Raw genomic sequence first — 12,749 nt, forward strand, 5'->3', positions numbered from 1 at the left:
GCTCTTCCACCAAACTAGTGACAAAGAAGGATATCAAATTGGGTTGACATGATTTTGTTCACTAGCAGCCAAAATGGATTTGTTAAAAACATCCCTTAATCCACCAAATATTTACAAATAGACTGTTTATAATTTTCTTTAGTAACGTCCCAGGTATTGAACTCAAGCAAATGGTCTTTAATTCTCTAAGTCCTCCCTTTTCTCCTTTTTAAAATTGGGTGCTATGTTAGCTCCTTCTGGTTTTCTGGGGCTTTACCTATTGCCCATGACTTCAGCACTCTGGGATGAATTTTGTCAAGCTCTGGCTGACTTAAATTTATTTATACTTGTCAAAGGCATTCTTAAGGTTTGGAGGAGATTGTAGGAAAGCTCACTTATAAAGTTACCACTCTAATGGCAGATGTAGGCATTTGTATCACATATCTATATCCAACAGCATAAATTACTTAAAATTAGTAATTTAGTTTCTTAGAAGATAGAAAAAATGTTTTATTAAGAGTCAGTAATTAATTAAGAAATAATTGCATGACTTGGGAAAACATTATACTAAATAATTTGCTTACTCTTGAGATACTTGCATGGGAGAGACTCACTCCCTACTCTTGTAGTTAAATAGGAGGAGCCATGCCAGATTGTTGTACTCAAAAAAGGCAGGGCAATTCCCCTTTGGAACACAGTCAGTCCAATCCCAAATCTCAAGGAATCCAGCAGAGCCCAAAGTTGTCTGCTTAGCAGCCCTGTTCCTCTGGACCATCTCCATGACTCCTTGTTGATCTTGGACTGCATGGCCACTTGGTTTCATTGGATTGGTGCTATGCAGGCACCCACAATGGCCTCTGGAAATACCCAGGAGTGAGAACATCTCAGCTTGGAAAGTCCTGTTTTAATGCAATTACTCCTAGAGTTAGAAGAAACAGATTCCTTGTGTTATTTGCCTGCTGCCTTCAGGTTTGCTCCTTTTTATATAGGCCAGGGACAGAAATTACACATAAACTGGTATAAGTGATTGGAAACCAGTTCAAATCTGTAACACAACAGAAGTTCAGTGTGTACAAACTGTTTTCAAAATGGCCGAAACCAGTTTAAGATAAACCTGGATGCATGTAGTATCAGATTTAACTGATTTAGGTTAAATTGGTTTATTAAACTTCCATCCCAGATTCCCTCCAGATTTAAGTTAACTCACAGTCCCCCAGCATCCCTGGATGCCTGCGACCTCCCCCGCGAGTTCCCGCCTCACAGGGTGGGCAGGTTAGCCGTGGCCTAAGCTGTCTGCTGTAGCCGAGAAGGGAGGCATGCTCTAACATCTCACATGGCTTCTGGCCTGGGCCACTGCCGGCATGTAGCTGCATTTCTGAAATTACAAGTAAATGTTTGTTCATTTGCTTATGGATTCAATCTATACATTTTAGACTAACCTGCAAAGATTGAATTGATTTAGCCTTGGGTTTTTTGTACTTAGCCATATGGATCCCTGATCTTGATGTGTGGCTCTGTGACACTTCCAGAGATAGTTGCTTTTCTCAAAAAAAGAGTGAGTAGATCTTTTCAATTTGAGGGTCTCAGGAGAACGATTCAGTCCTCAGTATTATTTAGCTTAGTTATTACAATGCAATTTATTTGTTCCATTTTTGCTAGTTATTAAAATAAGTAATTGAATTACTAAGAGGAAATCAAACAATTTATATTAAATGTGAACCGCTAAGCCATTCATTATGGGTAAAAATTATATTACCATTCATCAGAACTTTAATAGCATGTTGTAGTTCACTTGTATGTCCTGACATGGACAGACTAGTCCTGACAATTGTCTTTGATGGTAGTTAAGGGAGACAGAGTGAAACAGCACACAGTCTAGGAACGATACCAATTCTTTTAATGTTATTACTGAATAACATAAGAAGTATCAGCACATGACAAGTTATTCAATGTGCATATGAATAAATGATTTCTGGATATGATGAACTCAGGCTAAAGTGTGATCATGTGCACATGTGCAAACACACGTGCACACACAGATGGGAAGCCACATTTTTTAAATCTGCCATGAGATTATTTTACAGATGCATACACACAGAAAAATCTCAATAATTATAAAATGAGAAATATAGTCATGAAGCCAAATGGTGCAACTCCCATTACCTTAAGTCAAGGTTGAATTTGGTCCATGAAATTTACAAGAATGTAGAAAAGATTACTAGGCATTGACAAATCATTTTTGCAATTTTGGTGTTTTTGATGTAGGTCAAATATGGTAGATTAGTTTGTCTTTTTTCTTATTCAGACAGAGGTATGACTAGGTTCTAGAATATTTAAAGAGAAAAGCATACATGTCAGTAAAGATTATATAATACATAGAGCCCTTATTTTTTATACAGTGTCATATCTGTGACTGAGCTGAATGTAAACTGCAGAGAGGTCAAGAGAAGAGCATTGTCAGAGTGCATACTGTAGGAACATATGTTGCAGGTTTAGCTGGCAGTACGCTCAAGGGCACAAGAGCAGAAGAATGATATTTCAGAATGTTTCAAGTGCAGGTAAGAGGGGAGGAGAGTCTTCCTGATATGAAGCAGTACTATATCATTTCTTTTCTGAGATCCTGAATTGATTAATTTGCTAGCAGTGCAAAAAAAAAAGGATTTGAAACAGAGCACTACTTAAGAAAATACTTGAAAATCATCTCCATTTTGGTGCAGTCTGGTAGATGCTGAGGCAGCCCCTCCCTCCCACTTCTCTCCAGAAATATTTTTATGGTGCATTGATACAACATCCTCAGTAGGGATCATTTAACAGTATCCAGAGAAGGAGATTAATTTTAGCAGAGGAAAGAAAATCCCTCTTCAGTCTCTAAATTCAATTTTGGCTAAATTGTAGCATTAACTAATAGCTCTGCATAAGAGAGGTGCAGAGCTGTGCCAGCCCCAGGGAGCACAGTAATGGGAAGCTTAGCTACTGTGCGACTCCAAACTCAGTCTGTCCAACTGACCTTGTATGTGGGCAGGATGAGATGTACTTCACACCCTTGCTTCACCTCCAGCTTGTCTTGACTCAGCAGCCCTGAGAAGATGTACTCCCAGAATTTAATCAATCAACAACCATTGATTTAATGGTCAAAGATTAGGCTGTCTGTGCGAGTATTCTCACTGTGCTTGACCTACGCATAGGGGGCTCTACTTACATGCTTTAGCTTTCCTTCCCTTTACTTTCCCCAGCAGAAATTGGGTACAAGCTGTGCCTTATGCACGTGCATGTGTCTGCCTTTCTTTCTGTTATACATGGAGGATCATTCTTTGTAACAAGAAAAATACTTTGTGTCTAAACTTGCCTGTCTTGTGTGTTTTTAGAGAGTGGATGGGGAAAAGGGGCAGGTTCTGCATCATATATGCAAAATTCCAACTGGTTCTCAGAATACTCCAGTGCTGGGGCAGGGGGATTCTTTGTAAGGAAAATAAAATATACTCTTGTTTTAATTTGGTCAAATAATAGTTAACTCAGAAAATTACAGCAGAGATATTTCCAAGGCACAGCAGATGTGCTGCAGCAAGCAAAGATGCTAGCTGAATTTTTTTTTAAGTTATAAGTGAGTATTTATTTTTAAGCGTTCTGTTTTGTTGCCATTTGAATTCAACTCATTTAATCAGCTTTACATAAAAATTTAAATGTGGTTGGTTATAATTTTTAAAATAAGAAAGTGCTAGTCCTGGTCTGATCCATAACATAAAGGGGCACAAAGGGAGGGGCAGTATTAGAATCCTACCAGTATTATATCCTATGAAAACAATGACCACATTCTCCCTGGGTGTATCTACACATGCAATTAGTGAGATGCAATAAACTCCGCTGCAGTTTGCACTGGAGTTAGCTGTTCTCAGGAACAGCATTTTCACAAGTGCCTGAGACTGCAGCATTTAGAGCTGAGATGCAGCATCCCTGGGCTGGCAGGTAGCCTGGGGGAGACAGTCCTTCACTCCAGGTTGGGCAGTGGAAGGGCTGGCTGGGGGTAAAAGGGTGCTAAAGTGCAGGGGTGGGCAGTAGGCAGCCCCTGAACTTTAGCACCTTCACCACCATCTACATGAGCATTTCGGTGGAGTTAATTAATAGGCCTGTGCGAATAGGGAAGTATTCGAGTTGGATTCAGATTCAGCCAATTCACAGACAGTGATTCGATTGGGAGATTCCGATCACTGCCCCGAATTGAATCAGCCATATTGGCTTCAGAAGTTTCAGCGCTGATTCAGAGAGATTCGGTGATTTGGCCACAGACTATAATGGGGAATCACTGAAATACCTATAACTTTGTCATTTTTGGACAGATTTGGATAAAAACAGCAGGGATGGTTGCCCCTTCTGAGGGCAGAAGCCTGCCATGTTTCAAGGAGATAGGTGCAGGGGTTTCTGGGAAACTGCACCTCAAGCTTCTGAAAGCAAAACTCGTGACTTTGTGTGTGTGTTAAGGCACAGTGGGATGAAAACAGCAGGGATGTTAGCCTGTAATAGGGCACCTTCCCAGTGCTGGTTAGATCTGTCTGCCCACCTGTTTCTGGGCTAGCTACCTGCCCCTCTTTTGCTCAGGCAGAAACAGCTCACAAAAAGCACAGAATGCCTGCAGACAGAGGCTTATATGCTGTTTTTACATCCCTCCCCCAGAGCACTTCGATTGGAAGGGGACTCAGGGAAAGATTATAGTCGCTGGCCAACTACAGATGTCAGTCTTTCCCCCCCGGTCCCCTCCCTCTTCTCAGTTTCTGTTCCCCTGCAAGACTGCCTTCTGAATCGCCGAATCTCTGAATCTTTTTCCAAATTTTTTCTGAATCTATTAGGATTTTTTTTTGTCTCCCAATTTGATTTGGATTCAGTGATTTGGCCTCTGAATCAGGCCAAAACTTCTCTGAATCAAATCGGCGACCAAAGCTTCACACACCCCTATTAATTAATCTATTGTTCCTTAAAACATCAAACTTTATAATATATTATAGAATGATACTAAAAAATGTTCCTCTGTTACCAGCAGTGACTATTGCTTTAGAGAAAGGTTTTAACCTTCTCAGTGTTTATTTGGCTCAGTATACTGCAGACATTATTAGTCTATCACAATAGGACTTTCTGGGTCTGGGCAGAGTCTAGCCATAGTTCCTAGCTCACAATCTTCTTTAAGTCTTCCTAGGGTTTTTCTATACCTTGAAACCAGTGCCACAGATTTCCCATGCCCCTTAGCCATCACTTTGTAGAAACTAGATTTCTAGTCCAGCACATTTGGAAACAATATATCAGAAAAGCGAAGAACACGGACTTGGAATAGGAATTTCTTAAACATAATCACTTCTCTCTTAAATATATTTGAAAGTCCTAGATCTTTGAAAACAATGGTGATTGTGGCATGTGGAAGTGCTTAGCCCTCTCTTAAATAGCATCTCTCCTCAGTGCAGGGGCGACATGTAGGGTATGCACATGGGTGCACGTGCACCCCCTGATCGTGGCAGTACACCCCCTACAAAATGGCGCAGCATGTGCAGGAGGTCTGTGATCACTGCTGGCCACCACTGACGCTGCTGGCAGCATCTGCAGGTGTTTGCTGACCCCTGGTTGATGCTCGCCACTGCTCCCCTCCCCCCCCGCTGCTGACAGTGGTGTCTGCAGGTGGTTGCTGACCCACGGTTGGTGCTCCCCCCCGCCCCCCCCCCCCCCCCCCCGTGCCACCCCGGCCTTAGGAGCTCCTGCTTACTGTGACTGTGCTCTCACCGCCGCCATGCCCCCCAGCCTCCAGGGGCATGCATCATTCATGCCTCAGGGCACTCCTGGGATTCTTAAGCCTTGTTCTTCTTCCACGATCATGTTTTTAGCATCCACATAGTAATTGTTAACTCAAAATTATTGTTTTGATGATTTCTCTATAGTAGTCCTTTAGCGAGGTACTGTATGCCTTTCCTGTGCATTGTCACTGTCTAGAATGTAATGGTACAAACTTTGTATCAACATTTGATATACAGACATAATTCATCCCAGCATAGTCATTAAGGAATAATCTAACCAGACAGGAAATATTTTGTTAATCTCAGATGATTAGCAATTGTCCTGAAATAAGGCTTTTTAAACATTTTTTTAATAGACAAGAGAGAATCGTATTGAAAGAAAGTGGAATGAAATAAAGATCTGTCTCACTGTTTCTTATTTTCTATGCAATTGTAGGCATGCAGGAGGCCTCTAAGAAACTTACTGAGTCCCTTCATGAAGTATATGAGCCAGAGTGGTATGGCCGGGAAGATGTGAAAATGATCGGAGAGGTAAGAATATGGAAAGAAAGGAAACGTCAGGGTACAAGGCATCTTATATGCACATTTTCATGTTTATATGCACTTTGTTTCTTCAGTCAAATGTTCTGTATCACTAGATATGGTAATCCCTTAGGCTAGGGACAGAAATTACACATAAACTGGCATAACTGGTAGAAAATTGGTTCAAATCTGGAAGACAACAGAAGTTCAGTGCACGTAAACCACTTTGAAAATGGCTGAAAATGGTTTAAGATAAACCTGGATGGATGTAGTATCAGACTTAACTGATTAGGTTAAATTGGTTTATGGAACTTCTGTTCCAGATCCTCTCTAGATTCAAGTCAACTCAGAGTCCTCCAGCATCCCAAACACCCCATTGCAGGGTGGGCAGGCCAGCTGAGCAGGGAGGCATGCTGTAACACCCCTGGCTTTTGGCCTGGGCCACTGCAAGCATGTAGCTGCATTTCCAGAATCAAAAGTGAATGTCTGTTCATTTGCTTATGGATTCAATCTACACAGCTTAGACTAACCTGCAAAGATTAAATTGATTCAGCCTTGGGCTTTTTGACTGTCTATACTTTGCCATAGTGTTTTATTATAATTGTAGGGCCAGCTATAATAGAAAGAATATGTGAAGGCATACAAATTCTTCTTTAACTAGAAACAAATCTTTTGTACATTGATGGAAGTCTGGAATAACTTCACAGTCTTCAGTAGAGTGGAACATGATCTTTTATATTTCGGCTTTTTCTTATAGGGTGGTTTTTATTCTGTTTCAGTCTTTAGAGTGTAATAAATAGCAGGGACCAAATTTAGATCTAGTGTAAATAAGATAAAATCCTATGGATGTCTCTGGGCAGATTTATTACTGATGAAAACAGGGTGTAACTTTTTACTGATGCAGCTTGTACTTATCTGGCATTCAGTGTGGGAGGAATAGCAGGAAAAGCAAATAAAAGGAGCCTGTAAGATATAGCACCCTAATCAGATGTCCTTGTTGATTGCTTTTCCTGCAGTTCTCTTTCCCTCCTTCCTCTCTGCAAATGGTAACTTACATGTGCTGAATGCCAAATCAGTGTAACTGACTGCTTTACCACCTATGCCCACTAAATTTGTTGTTTGGACTTACATCCCAATGGAGTAATTCCTCTTGCATCAGATTTAGATTGATATAAATGATAATGGCCAAAATCTGAGAACAGTCTTTGCTTTCTATTCCACATTTGGAAAATCTTACATGTTACCACTTTTATGAATATTGTTTCAAGCAGAGTAATATGTGAAACGTTTGTGCCATGTAGCCATTTTCATTGTAATCTGAACTTTAGATGTCATGTCATATATTTATGAATAGCTGAAAGTATAGTTCACAAGAATGAGAAGTTCACCATATTTACTCGTATATAAGATATGACCCACCATAATTAGGTTCTTTATATAGAAAATATATAAATGTGTTAAAGATGTCCAGATATAGAATCTAATTATTGGAGGTTTGTCTTCAATTTGTTGCCTTCTCACTTCTAGAGCAGGGAAACTATCTGGGGGTTAGGTGATCCCCATGCCCTCTGCCCTCCCAACTTCTTCCCCCTGCAGCCCTTTTCTGCTCTCCTCCTCCCCCCTTACTGTCAGACTCTGCTCTCACTGAGGACATGAAAGTGAGGAGCAATTGAAAACACTGACTTTGAAAAACATGCCCGTAGTAATTTGCATATAGGCTTAATTCATCCAAAATTGATTTGTTATTACCTTTTGTTGAAACTGCTGCAAATTTTAGCACAGGTAGTCCATAAACATACTTTTAAGGAGAACTTTTCTACCTACTTATGCATAGTACAAACTTTTGTTTTGCAGAAACAATAAAAAATTATAATAAAAAAAATGTGTGTGTGTGTGTGTGTGTGTGTGTAATGTCAAGTGACGACTGTGGTTCACTTGGCAGACCAAAGGATACTTTGACAGTTGTTACCAAATTTGCCCGTTACTTTGGGGTGTGCTCATTTATTAGGGATAGTTTCTAGGGTCTTGGTGATTCTGTCAATGTGCTGCTTGTGTTACTATATGGAGCTATATCTCTCCCTTCTGCAAGCCCTCACCCCCAATGGAGCTATCTTGCAGGACTCAGTCTCAATGGGACTGGCTTCCTCCAGTCACCAAATCAGTCATACACACAAACACACACAAATTAACGTGACACGCCTGACCTGGCTGGGCTGATCAGCATGGACAGGCTGACACCCTCATATGCCAAGAATCAGTTCATAAGAGCAACAATAAAATGCAGTCAAACACAAGCACACAGGTAAACAGAATCCCTCTGAATCCGGCTGGGTGTCCAGCTGACACCCTCATGGGCCAGCATTCAGTTCATAAGGGCACGTCTGAGTCAAACTGGGTCAATCAGCCTGTACAAGCTGATCCCCTTATGTGTTTCAAACTCAGCACGTCCCAATCTTTGACCTCTTGATGAGCAGACCCCACAATATTTTTGGGCTTCACAGGGATCTTTAGCTTAGGTAAAATAAGTGTTGCTGCAGAGCACGGGAGGAAAGAGAAGCAGAGAAGGAAAAATATACCCAATTACTACCAGTTTGACTATAAAAGTTATTTATTGCTAAGCATATGAAATATATAATAGTACTAGTAGTAATAGACATGCAAAAGAAAAACAAACACCAACAATGACAATACTACCCTGGTTTCACTAAGTATTTGGGGAAACTTAGCTCAAGCTTAACTGATACAGTTCAGGTTCAGAAGTTTATGCCTAGAAAGAAGACAGAGAACGCTGGGATCTCACCTAGTCCACGGTACTCAGGCTGCAAAGCTGACAGGCACAGTCCATAGCACAATCCTTGAAGAGAGAGATGATCTGTTCTTCCAGCGTCCCAAGAACGACAGGGGATGGTGTCAGCACAGGGGTTTTCTTCTTCTCCTTCTTTCCTCCTGCTTATACTTCTTTTCCTTCCTTTTCCTCTTCCTCTTCTCCCTCTAGCAGCACACACACTTACAGATTTTTATACCCTCAGTTCAGCTGCTTCGAAGCACCCTCAGTAGTGTAAATCATTGTCTTTTCTATTGACAAGGGGTTATCTGGTTTGGACCATCTCAGGAAACTGATTGATAATCAGGAAACACTTAAGATTAGGGAGTAACCCAAATACTTGGGAGCCAGCTTGAAATTCCTATGGGTGGCAGATATACTGATGGGATATCTCATGGTTTCTTCAGGAACAATAGATAGCTTGCAGCATCAGGATTTTGGATTTTTACTTGTTGTGCACAAGCCTCAGCTTAGCATGACTTTTCCAGATCTTACTATAGTCTTTTAACAGACTTAAAGCAATTATTGGGGTGTTCATAACCTTTTGTGGAGAGGACTCCCACCAGTCATCTCGGGAAAAGTATGACAACACCTGTGATTAGGGCTCCAGCAGGCTGGATGCTGTGATGAACCCTTAACCATTGTTCAAATGTTGCCCATACCCCCTCTGACTCAGTCTCTTGCCTCAGCATTCCCTAACCCAGCAACTGAGTTTTAGTCAATCAAGTTTAAATAGGCCTCCCATAGTGGGACCGGGGAATGTACGGCTCGAGATGCCTATTAAACTTAGAGGTGTGTGTGTGTCTGGTGGGGGGAAAAGTCCTTAGTAAATCCAGATTAGAACTGGTCTGATAAATGCTGAGCTGGGTGTGTGTGAACATGGGTTGATTAACATTTGGAGCACAGATTCCCCATCATGCAGTGCTCCCCTGCTTCTCTGGTCCCAGAATTCACTGCAGTCACTGCTTCAGGCTTTCTGTTCTCCATCTCTCATGTAAATGAATGGTCATCTGGTTCCATCTCGGATGTAAATGAGACCTAGGGTGTCATTACCTAGGGTAAAGGGTGACCTTGTCACCCTTATCTGGAGGGTCTTAGGTGTTTCTCTCACTGCATCTTAATCAAGGGGTGAGTCCTTTGTGAGTCAGACAGACTGCATCCTGTGCCAGGGTTGCCCAAGAACATACAGCTGAGACGTAACACAGTTAAACTATTTTAATCCCATTACACAGTTTGCACCCGCGCATCCATGTTTCCCTCACCATTCCAGTGCTTTCACTTTTTGTTCTCTCCAGAGGAATTGCATCTGAAAAATCTATGCTAGTCCCCTCCCCACCATATGAGATCTGCCATTTCTTTCCTATTGTCCTCCTTTGTCTTTTTGTAGTACCAGTACATTTCACTCAGCCCCATTTTAATACAATCCTTGACTGGGTCCTGAGTGTCTGTTTATGAGCAGGTTCCTGGCTTTCCACAGGGAATATCTGAAGCAGGAGATGAACTGGTTAGAGCAAGCTGTCGGGGCCCCTTATTGTTTGGTCAAGTGCTCATAGAGGATCACTTCTCTGGTCAGCTTTCTGAAATCTGTCACCACCAGGAGTGCACAGACTTTCTTCCACACCTATTTGGCATATAGGAAGTCCCAGAAGAGGTGGTTGATTGTTTCTGCCAGCCAGTGGCAGGTCTGTCTCAGGCAGTTCGATGGACCTCTCTGCCTTACACTCTTTTTCCATGTCCATACGGGGAGTGCCCTATGGGCTGCCTGCCAGTTTAGGTCTCTATGCTCCTTCTGCAGGTCCTTGTGGAAGATTTGCTCCCACATGGCCTGGTAGCTGTCACCAGGTAGAAAATCTGCAGGTGATGTGGCATCTCTTGCCCTTACCACCTCTGGTATCTTGCAGTTGTTCAATAGGGTTGCTAGGGTAGCATCGTGCAGCTTGTATTTCTTCTAGAAGCTTTTCAGGAACTCATAGAACCATGGGGACACCATGGTCCATGGGCTCCCATTGATTGTTCTGTAGACCTGCTACCTTCACAGCAGCTGCCCTGAAAAATACTTTGCAAAGCTGGCTGTTTTGGATTACACCCGTGTTGCCAGTTTGCAAACCTGGCTCATGTACTTGGTCCAGAGGAAGAAAAGGACATCTGGCATTCCTCTGCCTCTAGACCATTTCACTTCATACAGCTTGGTCCTTACCACTTTCTCCCATGTGGAGTTCCAAAAAACCCTACACATGGCTCTTTGGATTCTGTGAACGACTTGTTCTGAGGGGGCAAAGACTACGGTGGTATGTAGAAATATCGGCCGTAGCACCACCGTCATCAGTGCCATGCACCTCCCATTGACAGGCAGCACAATTGCCATAGCCCCAGTTTCTGTCTGACCTTGGCCTCCATCTTTTCCCATGCCCTCTGCCTCGTCAGCTCTGGGTCAAACTCCATCCTGAGGATTTTTACCCCCTTGCAGGGGATGAAAACCCCCGGGTGCGACACATCCCTGAGCTTACCCAGGACTAGGCAGGTGCTTTTGCTCACATTGAGTTTGGCCCCTGCTGTTGCTCCATATACCTGGGTGTGTTGTAGTATTCTTTCCACTGACCCCTTATCTCTGCATAAGATGTTCAACTATGCATGATATCAGTCCAAATCCAAAAGGCTCGTGATTTATCATATAGTTCATTGGACTGGGCCCCAGCAGAGTCCACAGTGTTTCAGTTAATTGCTCACTCTGTATGTGTACTCCATATACTCCCCCACAAAGGATCCATGTCCTAATTAGCCCCTCCCCCGACTGGAACAAGGTGTTCTGTCACAAGTCCTGGGCTCTTCCAAAAATTTATAAGGAGATGAGGTGCAGGGCAACCTTGTCTAGCTCCACCTCATGGATTGTGGGGCCACACTAATCATACACAACAGGCTGAAAGAGAGGGCAACAGAGGGATTCTGGGTGAACTATTTGGTGGGGGCATTTGCTGATGTTTGCCAGACATTTAAGGCTGATGAAGAAACAAGAATAATTGGAAATGGGAAAGAAAGGAACAGTTCAGCTGTGGGAGTGAAGAAGAAGTTGAAAATATGTTCATTGTAGTGGCTTACCATGACTTGGAAAAGAGTCAGCACTGAGCAGGGACTGAGTGCAGTGGGTGTTACATGTATCTTATTCAAATGGGCTGCAGTAATCTATTCTTGTTTTAGGTTCCCATCAGCATCTGGGCCTCTTGTGGGCTAAGATCAAGTAGGTGAATTTAAATGGCATTGTGTAGTGGAGGGTGCACCCCCGTCTGATGCACTGTGGACAGGACACCCTATGAGTCTTGTAATTAGCTTCCCACTGGCCAGCTTCCAGTGGGAGGATCTTGGCTACATGCCTGCTTTATGGAAATGGGGGACTCCTCCCTAGCTTCCTCCTGTGGCCTTTGGTTAAGGGCAAGTGAGGCTTGGACAAATCCAAGCCATAAGCCTCTGGGCTTGGGCTTGGATATAGGATGCCTGCCAATGGATTTGGGGGTATCTGAAGCCCCAGTCTGAAAATTCTGGGGTGGAGGATACTTACCAGTTGTAGCACCACATATAGTGTTTGAACAATTGAGTGTTGCTCATTGAGAGGATTCAGAACTGATTTGCCTCATTTGACCTGGAATATGTAAAATTTG

At 42.6% G+C, this 12,749-nt stretch overlaps 1 protein-coding gene across 1 annotated transcript in view; it reads left to right on the forward strand.

The window, feature by feature from the left end:
• The window catches only part of AMPH (amphiphysin), a gene marked incomplete at its 3' end in the record, with an annotated part of 180,530 nt that overhangs the window by 106,878 nt on the left and 60,903 nt on the right, over positions 1-12,749 (forward strand). Inside the window, exon 5 of the mRNA XM_025200043.1 lies at positions 6,187-6,281. Within this exon, the coding sequence (XP_025055828.1) occupies positions 6,187-6,281 (95 nt within the window). The remainder of the gene's footprint in view (positions 1-6,186; positions 6,282-12,749) is intronic.

The sequence above is a fragment of the Alligator sinensis genome, unplaced genomic scaffold (genome assembly GCF_000455745.1).
Source record: "Alligator sinensis unplaced genomic scaffold, ASM45574v1 scaffold254_1, whole genome shotgun sequence".
In the NCBI taxonomy this organism is placed as follows: domain Eukaryota; kingdom Metazoa; phylum Chordata; order Crocodylia; family Alligatoridae; genus Alligator; species Alligator sinensis.